The sequence below is a fragment of the Mus caroli genome, unplaced genomic scaffold (genome assembly GCF_978045245.1).
Source record: "Mus caroli unplaced genomic scaffold, Mus_caroli_1 scaffold_3, whole genome shotgun sequence".
NCBI lineage: Eukaryota > Metazoa > Chordata > Mammalia > Rodentia > Muridae > Mus > Mus caroli.
The window spans coordinates 129,667,351-129,694,617 of record NW_028227258.1 but is presented as its reverse complement, the minus strand read 5'-3'; the positions used below and the strand labels follow the sequence as shown (position 1 = coordinate 129,694,617).

General features: G+C 43.1%; 1 protein-coding gene across 3 annotated transcripts in view; it reads left to right on the top strand.

Annotated features, from left to right (window-relative positions):
- Nucleotides 1-27,241, top strand: part of Mfn1 (mitofusin 1) — a 49,849-nt gene extending 22,608 nt beyond the window's left edge. For 2 of the 3 annotated variants that reach the window (XM_085835970.1, XM_085835971.1), the window contains exons 8-18: nucleotides 2,350-2,503; nucleotides 3,675-3,742; nucleotides 9,836-9,957; nucleotides 11,405-11,531; nucleotides 11,776-11,880; nucleotides 12,181-12,283; nucleotides 12,464-12,693; nucleotides 16,197-16,349; nucleotides 17,403-17,599; nucleotides 22,135-22,269; nucleotides 25,136-27,241. In XM_085835970.1, coding sequence (XP_085692096.1) covers nucleotides 2,350-2,503; nucleotides 3,675-3,742; nucleotides 9,836-9,957; nucleotides 11,405-11,531; nucleotides 11,776-11,880; nucleotides 12,181-12,283; nucleotides 12,464-12,693; nucleotides 16,197-16,349; nucleotides 17,403-17,599; nucleotides 22,135-22,269; nucleotides 25,136-25,214 — 1,473 coding nt within the window. In that variant the 3' untranslated portion in view covers nucleotides 25,215-27,241. The remainder of the gene's footprint in view (nucleotides 1-2,349; nucleotides 2,504-3,674; nucleotides 3,743-9,835; nucleotides 9,958-11,404; nucleotides 11,532-11,775; nucleotides 11,881-12,180; nucleotides 12,284-12,463; nucleotides 12,694-16,196; nucleotides 16,350-17,402; nucleotides 17,600-22,134; nucleotides 22,270-25,135) is intronic. The other variant, XM_085835972.1, reaches the window with a different exon arrangement.
- The last annotated feature ends 26 nt before the right edge of the window (nucleotides 27,242-27,267 follow it).

Here is a 27,267-nt window from a genome sequence, read left to right as displayed (position 1 = left end):
TTCATTGTGTCCTGGATGTTTTGGGTTAGTATCTTTTTGCATTTCACATTTTGATTGTTGTGTCAATGTTTTCTATGGCATCTTCTGCACCTGAGATTCTCTCTTCTATCTCTTGTATTCTGTTTGTTATGCTTGCATCTATGGCTCCTGACTTCTTTCCTAGATTTTCTATGTCCAGAGGTGTCTCCTTTTGTGATTTCTTTATTGTTTCTACTTCCATTTTTAGATCCTGGATGGTTTTGTTCAATTCTTTTACCTGTTTGGATGTGTTCTCCCGTTATTTATGACCTTCTTATAGTCCTCCATCATCATCATGAGGAGTGGCTTTAGATCCATGTCTTGCTTTTCTGGTGTGATGGTATATCCAGGACTTACTATGGTGGGAGAGTTGGGTTCTGATGATACCAAGTAACCTTTGTTTCTGTTGCTTCTGAGGTTTATGTTTGCCTCCCGCCATCTGATTATCTTCAGTGCTCCCTGCCCTTGACATAACTGATTGTAGCCTGTTCTTCCTGTATTCCCAGTTGAGTCAGAACTTCTCAGAGTCCAGGTTTCTTTGTGATTCTTTGATTCTGGGACCCTGTGATGCTGAGATTCTGGGTGTGTCAGAGTTCTTGGCAGTCAAGCTTCTTCTGAGATCCTGAGATCCAGGTGTGACCAAGCTCCTGAGATCCTGGGATCCTGGGATTCTGCGATCCTGGGCATGTTAGACCGCCTGGAAGTGGTACCTCCTCTGGGGACTGTGGGGCTGTCCGCAGAGTTCTCAACTAAGGTAGACCAGCGCTGACCTGAAGGTACTTGAGCCACTGATCTGGTGGGGTTCCTTTGTCTGTGCTCCAGCTGACCCCAGGCACCCCCAGTTCTTTTTTTTTTTTTTTTTTTTAAGATTTATTTATTTATTATATGTAAGTACACTGTAGCTGTCCTCAGATACTCCTCAGATACTCCAGGAGAGGGCATCAGATTTCGTTACAGATGGTTGTGAGCCACCATGTGGTTGCTTGGGATTTGAACTCGGGACCTTTGGAAGAACAGTCGGTGCTCTTAACCACTGAGCCATCTCGCCAGCCTGCACACCCCCCAGTTCTATTGGAGCAGATGTGGTGTTCCACTCACTAGTGATCTGGGGCATGCTAGGGCACCTGTGGGGTGGAGAGTCCTCTGGAGACCGTGGGACTGCCCACCGAGTTCGGACTCAAGGTGGCCCGGTGTTGGCGCCGACCGGAAGGAACCTTGAACTCATTTTATAGCCAAAGATAGACCTTGAACTCATGCTTCTACCGACCGGAAGGAACCTTGAACTCATTTTATAGCCAAAGATAGACCTTGAACTCATGCTTCTACCCCCCAAGTAGATTAATTGGGATTACAAGCTTTTGACACAATAGTTGGCTTTCTTTCTGTATATTTATGAACCTATCTGTGTGTGAGGTCTGTGTACATTGATATGGGTACCCAAAGAGGCCAGAAGAGGGCAGTGGATCCCCTGGAGCTAGAGGCACTGGTGGTTGTGAGCTACTTGTTATAGTTGTAAAAGCAATGAGGTTCTTAAATGTTGAGCCATTTCTCTAGTCCCAGTTTTCATGTTCTTAAGAAAAATAGACTAAGTTTTGATCTAAAATGAAGATAATGGCTTTGTTTCACATTCTTATTGTAGCACCTACTTCCTGATTTTAAAGATATTAACAGCCCCACTGAAGAAAGTTTGTAAAATAATTATGCATATGCATATTATACCCTTAATATAAAATTCACTTTTCCCATTCAATTAGCTAGGTATTAATACTTGTTTGTGATGTTTTATAGTGCTTGGATGTAGTATTTGATGTTCAAAAGGAAGATTATTAAGCAGAGATTTTTCTGCCATCAAGGATCAGACTTCATTTATTGACATTTCCCGCATTTAATACATATATGGGAACAATTAATATGTATCACTGTATGAATATTATCACAGCAGTTTATGCAAGAAAGTTTATTTGTGCTTCTGATTCCAGAGGGATAAAGGTCTGTCATGGCTGCAGGCATGGCAGCTGGAGAAGAAGCTGAGGGCTCAGGCATGAAGCAGAGAAAACAAACTAGGAATGGGGCGAGACCTTGAGTTCTCAAAGCCCACCCCATGACACGTGGTCTGGCAAGGCCAAACCTCCTAAGCCTTTCTGAACAGTGCCACCAACTGCATACCAAGTGTTTAAATTCCCAAGCCTGTAGCAGACATTTCTCATTGGGAAGCAGCATAGTCACTATTTACTATATACTGTAGTATAGACCCATGGCTGACCCATGGTTATTATTTTTTATCTTTTGTTTAAGTTGTTAAAATTCCCAAAATTCCCATGCTTCTTGCAGGTGCGCAGACAGCACATGGAGAGATGTCTTCACTTCTTAGTAGAAGAGCTCAAGGTTGTAAGTCCGTCGGAAGCTCGGAATCGGATCTTTTTTGTTTCAGCCAAGGAAGTTCTCAACTCCAGAAAGCATAAAGCTCAGGGGATGCCAGAAGGTGGTATGTAGTAATGATCATTTCCTTCTTACATGTAAACATAGATTATAGCAGAGCAATAGCGTGCTGAAAATCTTATCTTGTCCCTGCTTACCTGTAGCTTCAGTAACCTATGCTCAACTGTGTGCAGTGTTATTATATGGCAAGTGTTAGATCATGTAGTTATGAGTAGTGTGATGAGCTCTCTCATTGCCCCAGGTAACAGGAGGCTGCTTTTTGTTCAGTCTATTCAAACAGTGCCTAGCTGACTTATCAGCCAGCATGTTATTGCATGGCTGTATTGAACAAGAACCCTTACTGTACTGAAGAATGGTCCTAATGGAGAGTGTCTACTGGTGCAGGCAGTTTAGTCACATCCAGTGCAGGCTACAAAGTACTTCCTTTAGGTGAAATGCTTGACTTAGTAAAGTTTGTTAGATTCTATAATAAGAACAAATCTGTAAAACTACAAAGATACAAAAAGAAATTGGAGCTAATATGTCAGTACACCTTTACCTTCAAAAGAGATGGACTCAGTGCATAAAATGAAAAGAACATAAACTATGTGTGTGTGTATATAGAAGATAAACATAGTGTCCTGGTTAGATTTCTGTCAGTTTGGCACAAGCTGATTTGCGAAGAGGAAAATTCAATTGAAGCAATGCCTCTATCAGATTGACATGTGAGCATGTCTCTGGTACATTTTCTTGACTAGTGATTGATGTGGGTTGTGCCATCCCTGGGCAGGTGAGTGGACCTGGGTAGTACAAGAAAGCCAGTTGAGCAAGCTGTGGAGAGCCAGACAACAGCTGTCTTCAATGGCATCTGCTTTGATTCCTGCCTTGAGTTCCTGCCCTAACTAAACTTTATGATGCATGTGATTGGAACAAGTAAGCTAGATTTATCCCCCATGCTATTGGGTTTGATTATGGTGTTTTATCACAGCAATAGAAGGCAACCAAACCAATACACATAGTATAATACAGGGTTTATATTCTGCCATTTCCAGTAGCCATAGGGATTTTGGAACATCTGTGTCATGGGTAAAGGAAATCTATTATACTAGATCAAAAAAAAAATCTTTCCCAAAGGCAGGGATGATCACTCAAGGTAGCATGGGCTGCATAGTGAGATCTTGTCTCACAAAAGCGAACCAAGGTAAAATCTGATTTTTTTTTTCCCCCCTGTGTTACAGGTGGGGCACTTGCAGAAGGATTTCAAGCAAGATTACAGGAGTTTCAAAATTTTGAACAAACTTTTGAGGTAGGAATTTAATTACCACTGGCTTATAAATGGCATGGGTCAGAGAGTACTATAATCTTCATTGTCTGCCTTTATCAATAACCTCTGCTGTTATTAAGTGTAGTCCTGACAACAGCAAGTGAAACAAGAAAGATTTGAAGAAGCCCCTGCAGAAAGGACGACCTGTAAGAATTGGGAAAGCTGTGTTTTGCTTTTATGTTTATAAATGAGAAAGCAGTCTAGTATTGCATGATTTGTGCAATGAATGGTATTCCTTGTATTCATACATGTGAAGCAAGAGCAAACAGTAATTGCTGTTGGAACAGATGATGGTTGTCCATCAGTGCTCTGAAGGGCTTTAATCCCAGCAAAGGCAGGCATCTCTTGAGTTCAAGGCCAGCCTGGTCTTGTTCCAAGACAACTAGGGCTACACAGAGAAACCCTGACTCGGGAGGTGGGGGGCAAAGTGAGGCCTGTTCACTGTCTCCATGAAAAGCGTTGTACCAAAGAAGAAAGAACATTGAGAACACCCTTTGACAAGATTGTCTCGTATTTCTACACTGTACTGCCACTTGCTAATTCTCATTTTGTGCCACATGTTTTGAACAAGTGTATGAATATAAAAGTAATTCTGATGCGGCTCTGGTGCTTCAGGAGTTTAGTAGGAAAGCACCACAGTGTGGAAGGGACTGATGTATGTGCAGCACTGAGCAGAAAGGGAGTCATGGGCTTTCTATGACTGCTAAAACCACGTGCAAAAGCAAACTGGAAAGACTTCTCATTTTACAGCTCTCAGATCAGACTCTATCACTGACAGAAGTCAGGGCAGGAACTCAAACTAGGAACCCAGAGGAGGCAGGGGCTGAAGCAGAGACCACAGAGAAGCTCTGCTTACTGGCTTGCTCCCCATGGCTTGCTCAGTTTGCTTTGTTTGTTTATATTTCATTTTCCTGAGCCGGGTTTCTGTGCAGCCCTGGTTGTTCTGGATCTCACTTTGTAGACCATGCTGCTCTTAAACACAGATCCACTGCTCTGCCTACTGGGTGCTGGGATTAAAGGTGTGACCCGAGTCCTAGCCTCTCTTCCCCTTTTGCTGAAAAAAATCTGTGAACCTGACCTTATCAGTGTGGGATAGAGAGAGTTATTCCAGGCGTCCCCTCCAAGTACATGTTGCTTTCTTTTATCAGACAGTCAAAGGCTGTTCTGCTCTACAGCAGTGCTCATGGTACACATCTTGATTTCCTAAAGTGTCTTCTGCAAGAGATGGGACTGAAAAGCACAGATCTTGTATTGTAGAGCACTGGGTCCCAAACCTAGCTGATGAGCAGAATTTGGGGCAGGGCACCTTGAAAAACACAGGCTCCTGATCTTCCCACAGAAGATGTTCTGATTGACCTAAGGTTGGCCCAAGAGTCTGTGTGTATGTATGTGTATATATGCAAAGCTCTCAAAGTGTGATACACAGTTTGATTTAGGAATATCCATAAATCTGTACATGTGCACACACACACATACACATAATTTGTAGTGCTGTGCTAGGCAGTGGTTCTAACACTGAGCTCCACCCCCAGTTTAAAAGGTTGTTTTATTAGTATTGACCTCCCTTCCTCCCTCTCTCCCTCCCTCCCTCCCTCCCTCCCTCCTTCCCTCCCTCCCTCCCTCTTTGCCTCTCCTTCTCTCCCTCCCTCCCTTCATTTCCCTCTCCTCCCCCCCACCCCACCCCCGTTTGTGTATGTGTGTGTTGACTATCTGTGAGTGCAGGTATATGTGACAATCAGAGGACAACTTTCCAGAATTTGTTTTTTATTTCCACTGTAGGTTTACAGGGTTGTTAGGTTTGTATGTCAAGCGCTTTTACCTGCTAAGCCATCTTGATAGACTTTTTTTGTTGTTGTTGCTGCTGTTGGAGTCTTGTTATATAGCTCAGGCTGTTCTAGAACTCTTGCTAATAAGTAGGGTAGACTGCCCTCTAACTCAGAGTTCTCAATGACTACCAAGTGCTGAGATTATAGGTGTGTGCCACCATGCCTAAAGTATTCCGCCATCTTTTAATAATTTTTTTAAGATTTATTTTTAATCGGTGGTGAGTAGGTATGTTATTACAGGTTTCCAAAGTAGATAGAGGTGTGAGATCTCCCTGAAGCTGAAGTTACAGGCGGGCGGGCGCTTCTGAGCCATCTGACATGTGTGCTGGGAATCCCATCTGGATCCTGTGCAGAGCAGTGTGTGCTCTTAGCTGCCAAAGCTAGCCCCATTTCTACATCACCATAATTAGTTTGATCTTTGCCATGGGATTAATTTGATTCAGGAGCTCAGTATTTTTAACATACCGACTATTGAGTTAAACAAGGCTTGAAAGCCAACTGGAGTAAAGGTTTCACCTTTTAAATGTGCATGTGAGTGGTCTTGTTGTGAGGCATACTCTTTGCACAGGCATGTCACCATCGCCTAGTCTTCATGGGGTTTGATATGTAAGGGGGGAAGTATTCCCCCTCCACCTTTCCCCTTCCCTTCCCTTCCCTTCCCTCCCCTCCCCTCCCCTCCCCTCCCCTCCCCTCCCCTCCCCTCCCCTTCCCTTCCCTTCCGAGACAGGGTTTCCTCTGTAGCCCTGGCTGGCCTTGAATGTCCCCCTTTTTAAAACAAGTGTTGATGTTTTGTTTTTTATTTTGGGTCAAGGTCTCTATGTTAAGATGGCCTTGAACTCCTGAGTGTGAATAATCCTGCCACCATAGCCTTCAAAGTACTGGAGACACAGGTGTGACTCTGAGCCTGGTGTTTGGTAGTGAGATCCTAGAGGTTTGACCTTTAATAGACAAGAAGAGAGCTAAGTTCATAGCTATAGTCTGAGCTACTGGGGAGGCTAAGCCAGAAGACTGGTTGAACCCAGAGTTTCAGGGATATCCTGGACAATTTAGTGAGAAACAGTGAGACTGTTTCTTTAAACAAACAAATTGTGTGTGTGCATATATGTATAAAAATAGTGCATATCTACACTATTTTATGGTGCATCTAGATAAGAGTTAAGTTTATCCTCTCTCTTACACTTTTAAAACATACTAAAATAGTATTCTTGAATGTTTGTAATTGTATTAATAAACTGACTTCTTTAGATGTTAATAAGAAATCAGAAAATAATTGATCTGTGCTTTTTATTTGGTTCTCAGTTTTTACATGTGAAAGTCTATGGGATATTCTAACAAGATAGAATTGAGAAGTTGGTCAGTGTTTTTTAACCTCTTGCAAAATGACAGAGTTCCTGATAAAGTAACTGCAGAGTGTTACTTGCACACTCGTGGGAGAGCGTGTGCATTCAGGAGCGTTAGGGCTTCCTCTGGATTGTACTTGCTCGCCGCTGCTGACCTGAGACAGTGCCTCCTGGGCCTGGCAGCTCAGCTGCAGGCCTCTTCACTCCGTCTAGTCCAGCTCTAACACTGTGCTGTCTTCTGTGCGCTGGGTCTTCATTGCTGACATCTAGATCTGCTTCATCGAGGAACATTTCTGTTCATTTTTTTTCTCTTAAAATTACTTTTATGCTTTTGTTATAATTTTGTGAAAATTGGTTTGGCACATTTACAGGCAGTCACTTAAAGGAAAAGTCAAAGCTGAGTTTAATCATTTAAAATCAGTAGCTTCTGAGTGAGTTGCTTCCAGCTGCGTAGTGGTTAGAGGCTCTAAGGAAGGATGTGTGCAGAGTCCTTGCTTTAGACTCACAGAACAGGACCAGGACCACTTGGTTGTCAGAGGAAGTTTAGTGAGAGTGAGGGATGCTTAGGAGAGATTCCTGAGGCAACGCACAGCTAGCTGAGCCGGGGAACACTTGGGCCTTCATTACAAGCTGTGAACTGAAGGACTAAAGGACTCTCATGTCCTTGGCCTAAAGAAAGCAGTTGCTCTGTTTTCTTCACACATTGAAGGAAGAGCCACACAGCACAAGATGATAGGCTGTCTCTGAGTGACATATAGGTAGTTTTTAGACGTGTTGTGACTAGTACATCCAGCGAACATGGAGCGCACCGCACAGGTGAGTTCGGTGTGAGCTCAGAACGGGAGCGTTGAATAAATACTCTTTTCAAGAAGCTTGAAAGCTGCTTATCTCACAGAGGCACAGTAGTGTGCTTCGAGAAGTAATTACCACAAATTGTCTTAGCTAAGTATGTACATATACATGTTTAGAATACATATATATTAAGCATACATATTAAAAAAGATGGATTCATAGCACTAGAGGATTTTATGACCCAAATTTAAAAAAAAAAAAATGCCATAGAAGAACATTTCCTGGCTGGAGAGATGGCTCAGTGGTTAAGAACACAGATTGCTCTTCCAGAGGTTCTGAGTTCGAATCCCAGCAACCACATGGTGGCTCACAACCATTTGTAATGGGATCTGATGCCCTCTTCTGGCATGTCTGAAGACAGCTACACTGTACTCTTACACGTTAAATAAATAAATAATTTTTTTAAAGATTTATTTATTTATTATATGTAAGCACACTATAGCTGTCTTCAGACACTCCAGAAGAGGGAGTCAATCTTGTTACGGATGGTTGTGAGCCACCATGTGGTTGCTGGGATTTGAACTCCGGACCTTTGGAAGAGCAGTCCGGTGCTCCTAACCACTGAGCCATCTCACCAGCCCAAATAAATAATTCTTTAAAAAACCCCAAAAACATTTCTTGTAAGAGAGTTGTACTTGCTGCTGCCATGTGGGATAGTATTTCTTGCATTTTTCAAAGACCATGTAGTCTTTTTTCTAAGTAGAGTTTTCAAAGGTTATATCAGTGCAGAATTTTACTTTCTTGGAGATAAAATTTAAATGAGGCTTTTTGTAACAATTTTGTTAACTTTTGATGATGAAAATTTTTAAAAATTGTCTGACATATTACACATATTAAAAATTGAGGTCTGGCAAAATGGCTCAGTGGTTAAGAGCATTGGCTGCTCTTCCAGAGGTCCTGAGTTCAATTCCTAGCAACCACATGGTGGCTCACAACCATCTGTAATGATATCTGATACCCTCTTCTGGTGTGTCTGAAGACAGCTACAGTGTACTCATATACATAAAATAAATAAATCTTCAAAAAAGGAAACAAAATTTTATGAATCAGATGTGTCTATGAATATGTGTGATATGTGTGATACATTCTGACATATTCTACTTTAAAAGAAACAAAATGCAGAGCTGGATAAAGAGACACATGCCTGACATTTAATTTTAGGGCAAGCCTGAGTTACAGAGTTATAGGAGCCTAGAATATATAAAAATCTGTATTTAAAAAAACACACACAAAGACCCAGAAATAGTGATTCTTGCCTATAATCATAGCACTTGGGAAGCCAAGGCAGGAGGATTGCTGTGAGTTGGAGGCCAACATGGGCTACACAGTGAAACAATCTTCAAAACACCAATACACACACACACAACACACACCCTAGAACAAAACAGACTAGAAGAAGAAGGTAGCGAGGGTCCTCCTGTCAGCAGACACTGACTGATTTAATTACAGCAGCTACATTGAAGGTGAGACAGTCATGCTGAGTGTCCTTCAGGCCTGTGCACTGGGCTACAGTCGCATGGTCTCTGAGACAGCTGCATGTGGTTCTTCTCTCTGTCTATATTTTAAAATACTTAAGTGGTTAACAATAATTTGAACTGCTCATGTAGTAGTCCTTAGGTACTCTGTTCAGTAACCTTAGATATTTGTCATGTTATTTAAGTCACTTAAAAAGAATTGTAAAATATCAGAGAATTCTAAAACTCAGATTTTATTTGATTATATATTGCAAGCAAACAGTTAAAACAAGATGAGCAGACTAGAAATCAGATGGGTAATTCTATGACCCTGACAAGAGTGCCATTTGTTTGTTTGTTTATAAATTTATTTATTATTTGTTGTGTAGTCACCCCACTGCACATTACTGTGTGAAGATGCACAAACTATAAACTTGCTGCTTAGCTCTTCCTTTGTAGTTTTAAGTTGTGTTTCATCATTTGATTTGTTTTGTCTCTCCTTTGGGTTTTGGTTTAAATTAAATCAGCAAGTTTTTGTGTTTGAATTCCTGAAAGTGTTGGGATGGAATTGCAGTAATGTGTTATGGCTTGGGCCCCTCGCAGGAGTGTATCTCGCAGTCAGCAGTGAAAACAAAGTTTGAACAGCACACTATCAGAGCTAAACAGATACTAGACACTGTGAAAAACATACTGGACTCAGTAAACGTGGCAGCAGCAGAGAAGAGGTAGGCATCCCTTTACTATGACCCCAGTTACTGTCGTCGTGTCAGTCTTCAGGGCTGAGGCTTGCAGTGCTGCAGCGGATACTCTAGCACCAAGACCGGTTCTGTGGTTTTACTTGTGCCTGCTTGTGTGTTTTTTAATGAACATTGGAAGATGGTGTGACCTTCCCTGGATGGCTGTGTATGAATTATGACTTTAAAGTGTGAGTAGCTTTAGAGTGTCTTCGTGGCAGAGGAAGATGGTCTTCAAGCAGAATCCTGTGAAGAATCCCAAACCAGGTGATGCTCCGTTTACATTCAGAACTTACAGCCCTTCTGTAAACATGGAAATAGGATGTGAAGGCACTGAACCATCACACCCTTCCTGACATGGGACACGCCTATAATCCAGCCCTGCTGAGGCTGAGGTGGGAAGTGTTTGGCCATTTTAGGCTACATGTCTTTTTTTCTTTTTTCTGTTTTCTTTTTTTTTTTGTATAAAACTTGACACACTTGGAAACAAAGACCAAAATGTTGTTAGATATTAGATATGTATGACAAATGAATTGCTGTCGGGCCTCATGGAACTGTAGCTGGCTTAATCAATTCAAGGAAGTATAGAAAACATCAAAGGTTAAGTCAACATAGGGTAAAGCTGAAGAATGTTTGTGAGATAGAGTCTAGCCTAAAACTTCTGGCACTTGTCATGCCTCAGCCTCCCAAACACAGGGATTACAAGCTGCACCCACCAAGCCTTGCTGAAACTGGTTGGTTGTTTGCACACTCTCCACCACTGGCCTTAAAATTGAAGTTTGGAAAGTGTTGTATTTTTGCTGAGAATACCTCCCACCCTGTGTAGTCTACTCAACTTACTTCACCTTTTATAACATGCAACATTGAACCAAATAGTGCACAAAGATATGATTCAGGAACAATGTCTGAAAGTGAGTGCTGTGTAGTTTTCTTGAAAAGCTCTGGGGTTCTAGTTTTCCTGTCATGCAGGGGTCCACAGACCTCCCACAGGGAGTCAGACAGTGGATATGGTAGGCTTTGTGGGCCACACCATCTCTTTTGTGCTCACTCGTGTGTAGACTGCATAGGTAACAGAGAGAGCCTTGGCTTCCCACTGTTCTGTTTGCTCCACTTGCTTACCAACTGAGTTGTTGGTGAGTCCCTGTTTTAATTGTTGTGTGGAGAGTTAGAAGCCTTGTGGGGTTTGTTTGTCGTCGATTTTGTTTCTTGTTTGTTTCGTAGGATGCAGGTAATTCTGGAGAGTCAAGATTGTTTATGTTGAGCCATCTACTTGAAGGACTTAAATGCAATTGCAGTCCTTTCAGACTTTAATACAAGATTTCTGGGGGGGGGGGTGATGCTAATAATGGTTCCAAATATAAAAGAATGACCTTGCTTAATTAATTGCTTTAGGACTTTAACATGCCCCAAGTATTAATTGCTTTTCATAATAAAATAGGGTTTATTCAATGGAAGAGAGGGAAGACCAAATCGATAGACTGGATTTTATCCGAAACCAGATGAACCTTTTAACACTGGATGTTAAGAAGAAGATCAAGGAGGTCACGGAGGAGGTGGCAAACAAGGTAACAGCACTGTCACTGTCGCCATATCTGACAGTTGCAGTATGTGTTAGCACTACAGTGCTGTCTCTCACCTCAGCTGAATCCATGTCCCCTGGCCTTGTATTTTGAGTACTGGTAATTCTTTAAAATCTTTATCTTGTCTGCTTATTTGAGGGGGTGTCTTGTTTTGCAGCCTGGCTGGTTATGAATTACTTTAATGTTTAACTCTGAGGTTTTTGTTGTTTTTGTTTTTTAATGTTTTCAGGTTTCTTGTGCAATGACAGATGAAATTTGTCGACTCTCTGTTTTGGTTGATGAGTTTTGTTCTGAGTTCCATCCTACCCCCAGTGTACTGAAAGTGTATAAGAGTGTAAGTTAAAGTTGCTGAGCATTCTTTTGAGGCCGCTTTCTTGCTCTGCTCTCTATTGGTGTGTTTAGTGAACTTGGCCCTTTCAGTGCATTCTTGGCAGTCAGTATACAGATGCTCTGGTAATAAGTGCACACTGTCTGACATGTGACATTGAGAGGGACTGGGGTGGGGCTCAGTGGTCACATATGCGCTTAGCTAGTGTGAAGCACCCACCCAAAAGATCATCTGGACAGTCTATATTAAAATCTACCTACTTTCTATGGAGAAAATAACATGCACATTTATAATCATTGTTGACAGGAATTAAATAAGCACATAGAAGATGGCATGGGAAGAAATTTGGCTGATCGGTGTACCAATGAAGTCAATGCCTCCATTCTTCAATCTCAGCAAGAAATCATCGGTAATATTCACATCTCCAGGGTCATGTGTAGCCTGCCCCTCCCCCACTTCCTCTCTCCTCCCTCTTCCCCTCTCTTCCCACTTTTCTAATAAAGGGTTATTTTAATTTGGGTGCATTGCTTGGAAGGCAAGACATTACATAATACATTGCATTAAAAATAAATATAATCTTTTTTTCCAGAAAACTTGAAGCCATTACTTCCAGCTGGTATACAGAATAAACTTCATACATTAATCCCTTGCAAAAAGTTTGACCTCAGCTATGATCTCAATTGCCACAAGCTGTGTTCGGATTTTCAAGAGGACATTGTGTTTCGGTTTTCCCTGGGCTGGTCTTCCCTTGTACATCGATTCCTGGGTTCCACAAATGCACAGAGGGTGCTGCTTGGGCTGTCAGAGCCCATCTTTCAAGTACGTACCTTGATCTGCCAGTTAGAACTCTTGGGTTGTTTATGCAGATTCCTCTTATAAAGCTGGATTACTTGAATCTGCCTATTTATTTGTGTATGTCTGTCTCATAAAGCTGCTTCTGAGTTGGGTATTGTTTGCCCATAAACACACACCTGCATGCTCCTGTGCATGGAGGTTCCACGTGAAGGGCAGAGGACATGTAGGAGTCAGTTTTCTGCTTCTGCCTGTGGCTTCTGGGGCTTGAACTCAGGTCATCGGGCTTAACAGGAAGTGCCTTTATCCTCTGTGCCATCTTTATGACCCAGGAAACTTGTATTTTCTTAAAAAATAAATTAGAATAAGCTTTAAATTTTGTTAATTTTTGAGGAAATTTATGGAGTACAAAAGCACCCCAGCCGCCAGAGAGATGATTCAGCAGTTAGAGGCACTTCTTGCTCTTGCAGAGAACCTGAGTCACTTCTCAGCGTCCACCTTGGGGGTCTTAGGACCCCCTCCAGAGAATCTAGCAAGGTCTTCTCCCCTCCATAAGTACCTGCACGTACATGTCCCACACTCACACAGTTACATATACATGCATATTAATACTAATTATAACAGTAGTCATTATCATAACTGAGTCATAAAACATTTCTGTTGGGGCTGGAGAAATGGCTCAGTGATTGATTTGGAGTTCATACTGTTTCCGCAGAGCCAGTGTTTGGTTTCTAGCATCCACATTGGGTACTTCACAACTGTCTGTAACACTAGCTTCCTGGCATCTGACGTCCTCTTCTGGCCTTTGTAGGCACCTGCACTTATGTGCACATGGTATCCCCCCCATATACATACACATAATTCAAAATACAGTTATTAAAAAAAAAGCAAAAACAGAACATTTTTGTTCTTCTGCAAAGATTGCTCATGCCCATTTATAGCAGGTCACCATTCATACTCCTGGGTTCTGTCTGCACTAACCAATTTTCTTGACTTGGATTTGCTTTCTAAACATTCTCTATGATGTCTCAGGTATCTGGACCTAGGCAACTTAGGATGTCTACCCTCAAAGTACAAGTATTGTAGCACTCCACTCCAGGGGGCTGAGTACTGGAACACATTCTGTTCTCCTTCACCATGTGGCCCCCAGTGTGGGGCTGGCTGTGCAAGAAAGATGATGCCAAAGAAACCTGCAGACATGATCAGGTAGCCCTTCAGGAACAGTCAGACTGTTGGTGTCAATGGGGACAGTTAGAGTGACACTGGTGACTGGTGTCTCAGATCTGAGTGGGATCCACTAAGCAAATGTTAAGATATTTTTTATATACAGCTACCCATTTATACTCATGTAAAGGTTCCTGGCCTCTTCCTTGCCTTCCCCAGTACTCAGTGCCCAGCCTACTCTCACAGTCTGCCCTCCCATTGGTCCCTTTGTCCTAGACAGTTTTGCTTCTACTTGAATGTTCCCAGTGTCCATGTGAAGCACACACTGTAGTGTCCAAGACCCACCAATGAGAAAAGGCATCCAGTACCTGTCTTTCTAAACTGATTTTGCATGTCATACGGTTCTTTGGCTTTTATCTATTTTTCTTCAAAAGACATAACTTCATTCTTTATGGTATAAAAAATCCATTGCATATGTAAACTACATTTCTTTATTTTTGAGGGGTACACACTGTATTAAAAACTAAATATTATTGAGACCCAACATCACATCTTCAATAAAGGCTGTTGTGTAACCTTCACAGGAAACAGTTTTCTTTCTTGTTTTTTTGTTTGTTTGGGACTCAATTTGTAGACCAGGCTGACCTCAAACTCACAGAGATCTGCCTGTTTCTGCCTCCTGAGTGCTGGAGTTAAAGGCATGTGCCCCCACCATCCAGCTAAAACTACATTTTTCTTAATACAGTGATTTGCTGTTGGACAACTGCCTTGGTGTGATAGTAGCTATTGTGAATAGTGCCGTATAGAAGCTACTTTAGAAACTGTTGTGAATATGCACATGTTTTGTCATATAGGTGTGCATGTATGGCCTTGGTGAATGTGCATTGTAGCTTTTTAGGTACTCCAGGCCATGTTAGGTCATGCAGTAAATGAGGTATATTTTCTTTTATTCTTCTGTCCCTTCTGCCCTTCCTTCTTCCTCTCCTCCTCCTCTTCCTCCTCCTTCTCCTCTTTCTTCTTCTTCTTCTTCTTCTTCTTCTTCTTCTTCTTCTTCTTCTTCTTCTTCTTCTTCTTCTTCTTCTTCTTCTTCTTCTCTCTCTCTCTCTCTCTCTCTCTCTTACTTTATAAATAGGTAATTTCCAAATATATTTTTCTAGAGTGTGGCTTATCTTTTAATCTTCTTTGGTGTGCTTTGAAATTTAAAATGTTGGTTTGTTATGGCACTAGTTTTTTTGGACAAGGTCTTAGGATAATTCAGGTTGGCCTGTGTGGGCCGGAGTGGCCTTGTTATGGCAATCCTCCTACCTCAGCCTCTCCAGTGCTAGAATTGCAGGCAGGAGACACCACCAGCTAAAGGTATTGACTTTTTAGATGTTTTATCATCTTGATTTCTTGTCTGTTTCGGAGATGATCAGACATGACAGTAAGAGTGTGGAGGTCTTCTGCCACATGGGTTCTGAGGATCAAAGGCAGATGGCAGGCACGGCTGACAGTACTTTCCCTACTATGCTGTCTCTGTGGCCTCGGGTTTTCATTTTCAAGTTTACCTTACCTGGGCTTTTGCTTGTTTTAATGATTGTGCTTTTGATTTAATGTTTGCTTGTTTTAATGCTAAAATTTAAGCCAAGGCATTATATGTGCTGAGCACACAGTACACTGTTATGCTATTTCTTTAACTCATCAGCATAGTTTTAATTCCTGCAAGATGGAATTAGCTAGAGAGTTAGCCCAGCGGTTAAGAGTGCTTACTACTTTTTCAGAGCTCTGAGCACCACATTAGGCAGTTCACAGTTGCCTGTAACTTCTAGCCTTGGGGTATACTGCATACATGCTTAATTAAACATAAGAAAAGTTAGTCTAAAAAAGGTTTTAATTCCTATTAATTTACTGTTAAATTTGTTGTTCATTAGTCCACATTATAGCAAACAATTCTTGTGAAGGTGTACGTATGCAATCTCAGCCGTCTGACAGCTGAGGCTGGACTACTTTGAGTGTGAGTTCCAGGCTAGCCTGGGTAACATAGTTACCCCTCTCTCATCCTGCCACCCTACTCCCCCAAAGGAACTTCCAATGTATTTTTATTTTCTTCTTCTTTTTTTTTTTCGAGACAGGGTTTCTCTGTATAGCCCTGGCTGTCCTGGAACTCACTCTGTGGACCAGGCTGGCCTCAAACTCAGAAATCTACCTGCCTCTGCCTCCCAAGTGCTGGGATTAAAGGCGTGCGCCACCACACCCGGCTATTTTCTTCTTTTATTTGTGTTATGTTCATTATTTGGAATTTCCACCCCCCATAGTTTGTTTTAGTTTTAAAAAACAAACAGCTTTATAAATTTAACTATTTTGTCTTTTTCTCCTAAATCCATTAGGTCCCTAGATCTTTAGCTTCAACTCCTACTGCTCCTTCTAACCCAGCAGCACCGGATAATGCATCCCAGGAGGAGCTCATGATCACCCTGATCACAGGATTGGCATCCCTCACGTCTAGAACCTCCATGGGCATCATCGTTGTTGGGGGCGTGGTAAGAAACAGCACTTTTAATAAAGTTTAGATAATGTTTTCAGGATCTATTGAGCATCTGAAAATGTGTGGGTTAAAGTAGTGGCTAAAATTTTATAGCTGTAACTTCATCTACACACACACCCACACCCACACACCCCTACCTTCTGACCCATACCTCAACCTGTAATTCTAGGATGAAAGTCCTACGCCGACATCCAATTGGTTTTTGTTTGCTGCTTGTTTTTTCCTTGGGGCAGTACCTAGAGTTTTACACATGTCAAGTAATTCACTGTAACGCTGAATTATATTCCTAGCTTTAGCTTATCTGGCTTTTAAGAAAAATACCTATTTTCTCACCATAGCACATAAATAAGTGACATTTATGTATTGGCAAGACAAGAACGATCCAGTGAAGGATAGTGTTAGGATCCAAGTTGGTAGGATGCTTGCCTTTCTTTTGTGAGGCTGAATTTGATCCTTGTCACAAAACAAGATGTCCTATGTAGCTGCTTCGGAATACCAATGAGAGATGTCTTAAATACTAAAGATTACTAGTAAGTCATGTTGAGTATTTTGTTTGTGTACAGCAAGTTTGTACTCTTAATGTTTGAAACATTCAAACTAATTCCCTTTTTATTTTTGAACTAGTATCAAGTTGGGGCTGGAGAGATGGTTAGGGACACTGGATGGTCTCCCAGGGGACCCTGTTTGGTTCCCAGAACCCACGTAGCAGCTCATGGATTTGTAATTCTAGTCCCCAAGGTTCTGACGCTCTCTTGGCCTCCACAGTCACTACTCAGTTCCTACACACATGCACGGATGCAGGCAGAAGGCTTAGACACGGGAACATGAAAACAAGATCTTTATAGAGAGCAAGAGGGAGCTTGCTTCAGCCTGTCCATGTGGCAAGCTGTGAAAGCCCATCCTGATGTTTACAATTTTTCCCACAAGATTGCTTTATTAGGAAGGTACATAGATTTCTAGAATATGAGCCAGGAGTCACAGTGCCTTCACGGTTGTACCCTCACAGTGTGTTTCCTCCTCATGGTGAGCCGTGACTCTTATCTTTCAGATTTGGAAAACAGTGGGCTGGAAACTGATCTCTGTCACCTTAAGTATGTACGGAGCGTTGTACCTTTATGAGAGGCTGACGTGGACGACCCGTGCGAAAGAGAGAGCGTTTAAGCAGCAGTTTGTAAACTATGCAACCGAGAAGCTGCAGATGATTGTGAGCTTCACCAGTGCAAACTGCAGCCACCAAGTACAGCAGTAAGTGGGCGTCATCTGACACAGCACGGGGTGAAGCCACCACACAGAAAGAGCCCCCTGCTTCTGCTTCTCATCTGTCCTCTTGTTCCCTGGCAGATTAAGTTTGAACATTTGGAATTTGGTGTGTTGGAGCCCTATAGAAGGCACAAGGGCTTTAACAGATAGTTCTTCCACAGACCTAAGTTCTGACCCTTTTAGGGTCCTTGTGAGTCCTTCATCATGAAGACTGGGGGCTCAGTGTGCACAGATACCTGATGGTTTTGTTTCATTAAGGTGGGTCTAATTGTAGCCCAGGCTGGCCTCTAACTCATGACAGTCTTTATGCCTCAGCCTCCTGAGTCCGCTTTTTCCTGATGGTTTTATGATGAATAGAATGTGCTTTTTACTATCATAGCCCAAACTTTAAGTGTGTAACAGGCTTTAGATTTCAAGAAAACTTTCTTACAGATATAGGTTCACCCAGTTTCTCTTCTCTCTTTTTTTTTTTTTCCAAGCTGTTGAGTAATACTCACTGTGTAGCTCCAGCAGATCTTGAATTCACTATATAGACCAGGCTGGTCATGAATTCACAGAGATCTTCCTGCCTCTGCTTCCTGGGTTCTAGGACTAAAGGTAAAAGCTCCCATACCTGCTATACAAATATTTTGTTTTTCAGATTTATCTTATTGGTTTGAATATGTATGTGTCTGTTTACTGCTTTAGAAGTAGTGGGACCTGGCAGAGTGGAGCCAATAAGTGAGGTGAATTAGCATCTCAGGCAATAGGCAACAATAATCAGAGCATCTGACACTTTGTACTCTGAGGATTAAGAAGAGCCTCATGAGTGAAGTGTACAATCACTAGGGCAAGCTACACACGGTGAACAAGCTGCCCTCATGAAAAACATGTTTTCCATTGAGGCATATAAACAAATAGCAATAGCCAGTTGAAAGAACAAGAAACTGAAGTCACAAAACTCTTGTCTTGTTTCCTTGGAGTTGTCCCACAAGAACTCAGAATTCTCCTCGTATGACTCTATTCTTGGACTGTGTTCTGACATTGCTATGCACATGTGTGCCTTGTGCCCTTGGAGGTTGAAAGAGCACATCAGATCCCCTGGATCTGTGCTGGGCAGATGGCTGTGAGCTACCATGTGGGTGCCAGGAACCAAACCCAGGACCTCTGCAACAGCAACAAATACTCTTAACCACAGAGTCATCTCTCCAAACCTCCAGTTTCTGCTTTTGTAACAATTAAATATTTGCAAAAATATATTGAATTCCCTTTAAACAAGGTGCAGTATCTAAATAAGCAGCCCCAGAGGCTCTCAGCCTAAAGAGGACAAAGCAGATTCCACATAGGGGAAGGGAAAGTGGGGGCAGACGGCACCCCAGCAGGTAATGCCCAAAGAGAGCAGCCCTTAGTAAAGGCTTTATGGGAGCGGCTGGCATACGAAGTGTGTTCAAGAATATGAAGAAAGAAATTCTAGTGTGGACAGTGTGGATTCAAGAGATTTGACTTCCTGCACAGGGCCTTCGATATGCAGAGATTAGAATCTGGATGATTGGGTGTTTCAGGAGTGATGTCATCAGTAACTTAGCTCTGAAACCAGTCACTTTTAGTCGTGTAGTTTATGGAATTATTTAGACAGGAGACAGGAATTAACTAGTAAAACTGTTTGAGACACAAGGTCAAAACAAGAAGTGCTGCTGTTGCACCATTGAGGTCATTGTTGTGGCCCTTAGGCTTTAAAACCAGCCAGGACTGCTGACTGCCTCTCTCCGTAGGCAGCGCGCATGACTCCTTTGGATACCATTAGAGCTTGTGCTTCTTGCATGTCAGTTCTAGACAGTTTCACCAGGTCTTATGTCTGATGTGTGCTGTCTTCAGCAATATGGTTTTACCTTCAAGTTCTGGGAAGCAACCAGCGTAGTAGCCTATGTAGTGTTGAGAACTCTCTTATATTCCCTACCTAGCAACTCAAGGGGCGGTGTTGCTGTAATATATTAATCCGTTCTCCTCACCCAGTGGCAGCGTGAATTCCCTGCGATCACTCCAGTGTTGTGAGTTTTTGAATGAAAGGCATATATACACAGACTTATTTTTAATATTTTAAGCAGCTCAATGGTGGGGCCACTCCCAAACCTTCACTAGCACACTCTCCTAGCTCACGTTCCTGAATGATTACTTAGTAAAACCTATATTCCATCCTGGCTGACCCAGCCTGCAGCCCTCCTGGGCCACAATCCCCAACTCTTACGTGTTAGCTGTCTCTCTGTCCTGAACTTCTCAGGCCTGACCTTTTTACTTTGCTGGCATGGAGGTTCTAAATCCATCTTCTTCCCTGAGTTCCCTTGCCCAGGAAATCTAAAGTCCCGCCTCTGTCTCCCTGCCCAGCCATTGAACACCAGCAAGTTTATTTACCAGTCAGAACCAGCTGGGGGCAGGGATTCAGCACCTCACATGCTGAATTCTTGTGCAGTTTTGGGAACCCATAAGGCAGGCATTAAAGCAAATCCACAGCAGGGAGGTTTTCCATGCATGGCACTGAGATTTTTGCTAGATACTCTGACTCTTGTGGGGAGTATTACCACCCAAAGTGCTGAAACTTCATTTAAACTCGGCGTGTGTGTGTGTGTGTGTATGTGTGTGTGTGTGTGTGGAGAGAGAGAGAGAGAGAGAGAGAGAGAGAGAGAGAGAGAGAGAGAGAGAGAGAGAGAGAGGAGAGGTGGGGGGGAGGATCCAGAGCTAGGATCTATAAATAAGATAACGTGTAGCTGGGAGGTGGTAGCACATAGCTTTATCAGTCCCAGCTAAGGCAAACAGGTCTCTGAATTTGAGGGTTGAGTTCCAAGATAGCCAGGGCTACACAGAGAAATCCTGCATCAAAACAAACAAACAAACAAAATTGGGGGAGAGAGGGGGGAGAGGGAGCTAACAGAGAGAGAGAGAGAGAGAGAGAGAGAGAGAGAGAGAGAGAGAGAGAGAGAGAGAATGAGAATGGGTGTTTGTCTTTCTGGGTATGGTTACCTTCCTCAGTGTGATCTTTTCTAGTTCCGTCCATTTACCTGAAGAGTTTGTGATTTCCACTCTTTCCAGCAGAACAGTAATCCGTAGTGTGCGTACTACATTTTTCTATCTGTTCATCAGTTGAAGGCTATCTGTGTGTTCCATTTCTCACTGTGGACGAACATGTGTTAGTGTATACTTATCCTGTATTGGTTGGGGTATTCAGCTGTGGCAGGGACTTACCTAACATTCATGTCTGAACCAGGATTCAGTTACCCATGTACACATCTCTCTCTGCTAAGCAGAATGTTATTTCCCAAGGAAGTCTTGGGAACTTAAACTTTACTTGATCTCTACTCAAAATGGATGTCTTATTCCAAATAGCTTCTTATGCTGGTGCAGGTCTTTCTTATGTCGGGGTGCATCCCAGGGCAGCTTACAAAGGCAAGAAACCCTAAACGCTCAAACACAGGTGTAGGCAGCCTATTGTAGGTAACTGTGCAGAGCAGTGCTGACTGAGTGCTCCTGTGATTTGATTGGTTTCCAAGAACACCAAAGCAACAGCACTAACAGTACACGAGACACTCTCCTTCTGTTAGTGACAGCACAGAATGGTGGGCTACACAGGTGACATTACCTAGGCCTTAACAAGATGAAGCCTCAAACTTGTTCTCATTTCATTGCTAAGAATACACAATAGGGCTGGGCGTGGTGGCGCACGCCTTTAATCCCAGCACTTGGGAGGCAGAGGCAGGCAGATTTCTGAGTTCAAGGCCAGCCTGGTCTACAAAGTGAGTTCCAGGACAGCCAGGGTTACACAGAGAAACCCTGTCTCAACCCCCCCCCCCAAAAAAAAGAGAAAGAATACAGAATAGTTTTTGAGATATTTCTTATCCATTTTTTCTTCTCTTGAGGACTATGTTCAGATCCAAAGCCTATTTTTTTTTTTTTTTGATTCTTTGTCTTCTTTAGTTCTTTTTAAGTTCTGGATATTAGTCCTCTGTCAGATTCACAGCTGTCAAAAACTCTGCCCCCACCCCCACCCCAGGGGTCTCTTCACTTGGCTGATCATGTCCTATGCTGTGTAGAGGCTTTCCGGTTTTACGAGGTTCCATTTGTCAGCCTTAATTCCTGACCTAATGGAGCTCTGTTCAGAAAGTCCTCTCCTGCATGCCCGTCTTGTAGTGCTGCCTCATTTATTCTAACAGTCTTAACGTCTGTCTGCCTTCTGCGTGGTCACATCCCGTTTGTATTCACAGCCCTCTGGCTGCAGTCTTTAGTTACAATAACGTTTACAAGTGCCGTGCTGCCCTTGTGGCTTAGCTATGAAAGATTTCCTCTTTAGCTGAGGAGCATAGTGGCCCGTGCCTTTAATCCCAGCACTCCAGAGGTTGGGCAGATCTCTGAGCTTGAGGCCAGCCTGGTCCAAGTTCCATCCAGGTCAGCCAGGGCTACACAGAGAAGTCCTGTCTCAAAAAACAAAAAAACAAAGTTTTTCCTCTTTAATATGTGATCGTTTTCGGAAACATTCACTTTTTTTCTTTTAGAGAAATGGCCACTACTTTTGCTCGACTGTGCCAACAAGTTGATGTTACTCAGAAACATCTGGAAGAGGAAATTGCAAGATTATCCAAAGAGATAGACCAACTGGAGAAAATACAGAACAACTCAAAGCTCTTAAGGTAAACCTTTTGTTGGTTTTTGTTTGTTGTGCCCGGCCAGCGGCTCACATGTCTGGTTCTGTTCTGGAAAGGCGTCTTGGAATCTGGAGGAGAAGAGGGAGCTAGGCGGACGAGAGAAAGATGAAGCTAAGACAAAATTCTGATCAAAGCTCCATTTTACTAATTCATGCACCGAGTTATGACGGAGGGGAAGGGGCCCGATTCCGCCAAATCATCTTGGAGTAAGGTTGCAGGTGAACCCCTGATAGGTCCGGAACAGCTAGTTGGCAGGCAGCGGCAGCGGCAGCGGCAGTGGGAGCGGCAGGACGATAGGGAGGCAAGCTCCGCCCCATGCTCTCTAACACTGAAACCTGAGCAAACAGGTTTCGGGCTGGGAGGGGAGGTTACATTTGTTGTTGTTTTTGAGACAGGGTTTCTCTGTGCAGTCCTGGCTATCCTGGAACTCTCTCTGTAGACCAGGCTAGCCTCACACTAAGAGATTTGCTTGCCTCTGCTTCCCAACTGCTGGGACTAAAGATGCCACCACTGCCTGGCTTAAGGCAAACTTTTTCACCATCAATAACATGAATATCTAGTTTTGTCTCACATTCAAAATGTAGTTATATGAAGTCATTAATGACTTTGTAAATATAACTTTTAAATTAACTTCCTGTGTTGCTTTAAATTAAGAATTTCCATGTTTGCGACTGGAAAGATCTCTAATCATTTAAGAGCACTTGCTACTTTTGTAGAGGACCCTACTTGGGGTTTGGTGGGTTCCATCATCCACATGGAACGTATAAAACTGAAAAACCTCTCTACAGCAAAGGGCACCCAGCAGCCACCTGTAATCCCACTTTCAAGAGATACTGTGCCCTCTTCTGGCTTTAGTCAGCACAAGGCATGCGAGTGGTACATGTATACACACATAGGCAAAACACTCAGAAAGGAAAAAGAAGTGTTTTTTAAAAAGAAAATGACTGTCCATGTTTAACCCTCTCTGCTTTGGGATTCCGGTGAAAGCCAGTTGCAGCAGGAGAGCTCGTCTTAATTAAATGGGACGTACAGGACTTTACTTGCTGTTAGGCTAGGAGAGAACAAAGGTTCAGTAATTAAAAATGACACTTGGGAGTCTCATAGAAGCAGGGTCGGGGAAGGATGGGATGGGGGTTTCGGGGACAGGGAACGGAACTGAGAAAGGGGATAACATTTGAAATGTAAATAAAGAAAATATCCAATAAAAGAAGATGACAGTTGGGCATTGTGGCTACACTTGGGTGCCCAGCACCTGGGAGACAGAAGTAGGTTCAAAGTCTCCTCAGGTACATAGCAAGTTCAGGGCTGAGGGGCGTGGATCATGCCAGGAAGCTTGGTAAGGTCAGTGGAGTCAGAAACCCTGGCACCCACCTGAGGACAGTAGTGTTTCACCTACTCTGGACCAGATTCCTGCCTGGAACACCTGACCACAGCTCCCACATAAAGAGCATGACCACTGGTCACGTAGCACAGAACACAGAGTTCTCTATGCTAATGAGGTATCTAGAAGGAGCAGGTTCAAAGTCATCCTCAAGGACATATCGAGCTCGAGGTCATCCTAGACCCCAAGACCTGACTCAGAGAAAACCCAAAACTAACCTGTTCTTTCCTGGCCTGAGGCCACTTGCATTTGAAACAGTGAAAGTGCAGCTGTCCTGATAAAAAGAATTCTGCTCTGTTGTGATGTATTATGGATCCTCTAGGATACGGGTGGGTGATGGTGTCACTGTCGGGCCTAAGTTGGCAGTACTTACTTCAAGTTCTTAACCATGAACTGCTTGCCTTGTGTCATGGTATATTGTTAAACACCATGTGAGCAGCACTGCCAACTCAGGGTATGCATTGCATGTAGCTCTACACAATAGAGCAGCTTTGGCAGTGTGCAGGTTGCCTCGTGTCCTGAATTTTGGGGCATATGTAATTAGCGAAATGAAGCTGTTTGTGCCTACATGCTACTCATGTCAATGATAGATCCTTCCCGAGTGTGCGGTGAGCTCAGCACTCACCTGTGGGCTTCATCGGTTCCACGGTTAAAGCTGCATATAGCATTCACACGCCAAGCAGGTTTCCAACCTAGGAACAGTGGGCTGCAGCAGAGCCCAGGTGTGGAGCAGGCTGTGAGCGCCGAGTATGGAAGTGCGCTCTGTATTGTGTGTATAGTGCACAGTGTAATCAGAATGGTGTCTGCACTCATCTTAGAAGCTGTTGTAGGGCACCATGGCCTGACTGTTTGGAATCCTCATTACCAGCTTGGGCTCAGCCCTTCTGCCCATGTTTCAGGAGGGTTGCTTGCTGCAGAGTCAAGGGCATTCCTGGCTTATGTACACTTCACTTCTGTGACCTTAGTCACATGTTCAGAGACAGCCAAACAACAAAACCAAACCAAAAGCCCTTTCTTCTCTCCACATAGATTTCATTCTCTGTGAGTGCATGCCCTAGAATGGAATGAAAATATGCTGCATAGATAGGTGGCTGGCAGTTGAGTCAGGGCTTCCTCTCATAGGCAATTTGATTTCATCAAGTACGATTCTAATGTGATCCTTTACCAGCTTTGCACGTAGCAAAGAACTTCGTACTTTACACAGTACTTAAAGGCAGTTTCCAAGATAGTTATGCTTGTGACCCGAGGGGTGACTCCGTATAAGCCATGTGCTAGGCTGTTTGCTGTTTGAAGCCCATGGCTTCTGACCTTGAGGCCATGTTCACTGTGAGCACAACTGGCCAGCCATGCGTGAGTTTCATCAAGGGGCCGCAGCTGCTTAGGGGCTGTTTCTAAATTTGGGTAGAACGTACTTTTCTTGTAGACTGTTAGGATAATCGAGTTGATGTTTGTTCATTGTCTTTTAATTAGAAATAAAGCTGTTCAACTTGAAAGTGAGCTGGAGAATTTTTCGAAGCAGTTTCTACACCCGAGCAGTGGAGAATCCTAACGACAGAGGCACTGTAGGCGGAAGCGGACTTGGAAGATGGGAAATGTTACTTTATGAAATGACCTCAGTACAAATTACTCACTCTTAGTATCGATGCCTTGCGGAGATTGTGGTAATGACCTGTCTCAGGGGTTGCACCTTTGGAAGTGTTGTGATTCACCTTGTCTTAGCATTAGTTTGGAGTAAAGACTGAATTGTTAAGGTTAAATGATGAATTCCTTTAGAAACAGTGGAACCGGCTGTGCGGCCCCTGAGGGTGGGTCCTGCAGCTCCTCACCAGCTGGCTGTCTGCGGCTCTCAGAAGCTGCTTCCTGGCATCCAGGAGTTAGAGACCTTTTCATCCTTTCTCAGTGCTAGTTCTTGATGCTTCTTTAATGGGAATAGTGAACTTGTTTATAAGCCGATTTGCTCAAACCAGGGGTGTGGGCTGCTCCTGGGGGGTCCTGCAATCACTCTGTCCTCACAGCAAGGATGTAACCACTACTAAACAGTTTTTACTTTCCTTTATTCCCATTAAAGCTGATGTGAAATAGTAACGAGGCCTGTCATTGTAGCCACGCATGAAGTATCTGGGTCTGCTTTCCTGCTCTCTCTCTTTAGACACATTTTCAGCCTTGAGTCCAGCAAGGAGAGCTTTTCTGCTTAAGTGTGAAGTGGATGGTCTGAAGGGGTGAAATGGGAAAGTGTGTGGAGTGGAGTGTGGTGCAGTGACTGTGGCAACGGGTTCTCAGCAGGACATTCACTGAGTCCCTGGGCGTGTCCGGGCGTGTCTCCACTGGAAGCTTTGATTTGAATTACATGAATTTCTTGGGCTCCATTACAAATTACCACTCTGGGTTAGTGGCATGTTTATGGTTCAGGTATTGATGTTTAATTTACAGTGGTATGGAAATACTTGTAAATAGCAGACAGGATTATTCTCCACCTGACAATGAAAATTAGTCAGCAGTGCCACCCCAGGGGTGACCCACTGCAGTGTCAAAGGTCAGCACTTCAGGCAGGAGCAGAGGAGTATTTCCTTAACATTGAGGAGAGGGGCAAAGAGATCCAGCAAACTCCCAGTATTTCTTTCCTAAAGGCCTGTCTTCACAATAGGCACACCAATTTTTTTGTCTGTCTGTTTGGTTGATTAGTTTTGAGACAGGGTTTCTCTGTGTAGCCCTGGCTGTCCTGGAACTCACTTTGTAGACCAGGCTGGCCTTGAACTCAGAAATCTGCCTGCCTCTGCCTCCCGAGTGCTGGGATTAAAGGCATACCCAGCCCTAGATGCACCTCTTATTTTTAAAATACTTGAAGACTATTACAATGTTATATATATCATTACTTAGACCGTAGAGAAGTTTCTAAAACCACTTAATTTTTATGTAGATTGGGTGCTGGGTTGCAGTATTCAAATTTAAATCCATGTGACTACCTTTTGCTGTTATTGCTGATTTTTAATCCCCCAAATGGTACAGGCAGCCAAGTGGGACTGGGTGAATAGTACATGAAAAGTAGTGTCTGGAATTGAGGTCTGCTAACCTAGGCTACACAGTTACTTGGAGCACATAATTAGCCAGCTACAGCTTGGTTCTCTGGGTTTGCTCCCTGGATTGTCAACATTATTTTTAAACTTGTAAGAAGTATAGATTCTGAACAAGGTATGAATCAAGTTTGGGGTCTGCAGCAAGCTTCAAGTGTGTCCCAGTGCACTCTGAAGTCTGCGGCGAGCCAGTGTCTGTAGTGGAGGATGCTTTCCTCCTTGATAAGAATGCAGAGCCAGCTGAGCAAGTTCAGAAGATACGGGTGTTGAAATGCACACACTAGCTCTTTTACCAGACCAGAGTGCGCCTGCAGCTGGTAGGCTCGTGCATCACAGACTAATCATGACGGTTACTGATTGGTTGCCACACACATACTTGATGATTAACTGTGTATGTTTACAGTATTTATAAACTTTGTATGATCTTAAACTTTTTACAAAACATTTTTATAAGTATGCAAGCTTGCAAGATGAAAATAAACCTATCTGCCTATTAGTTGGTAAATACAGCGTTTATCTCAGTTAGTGACT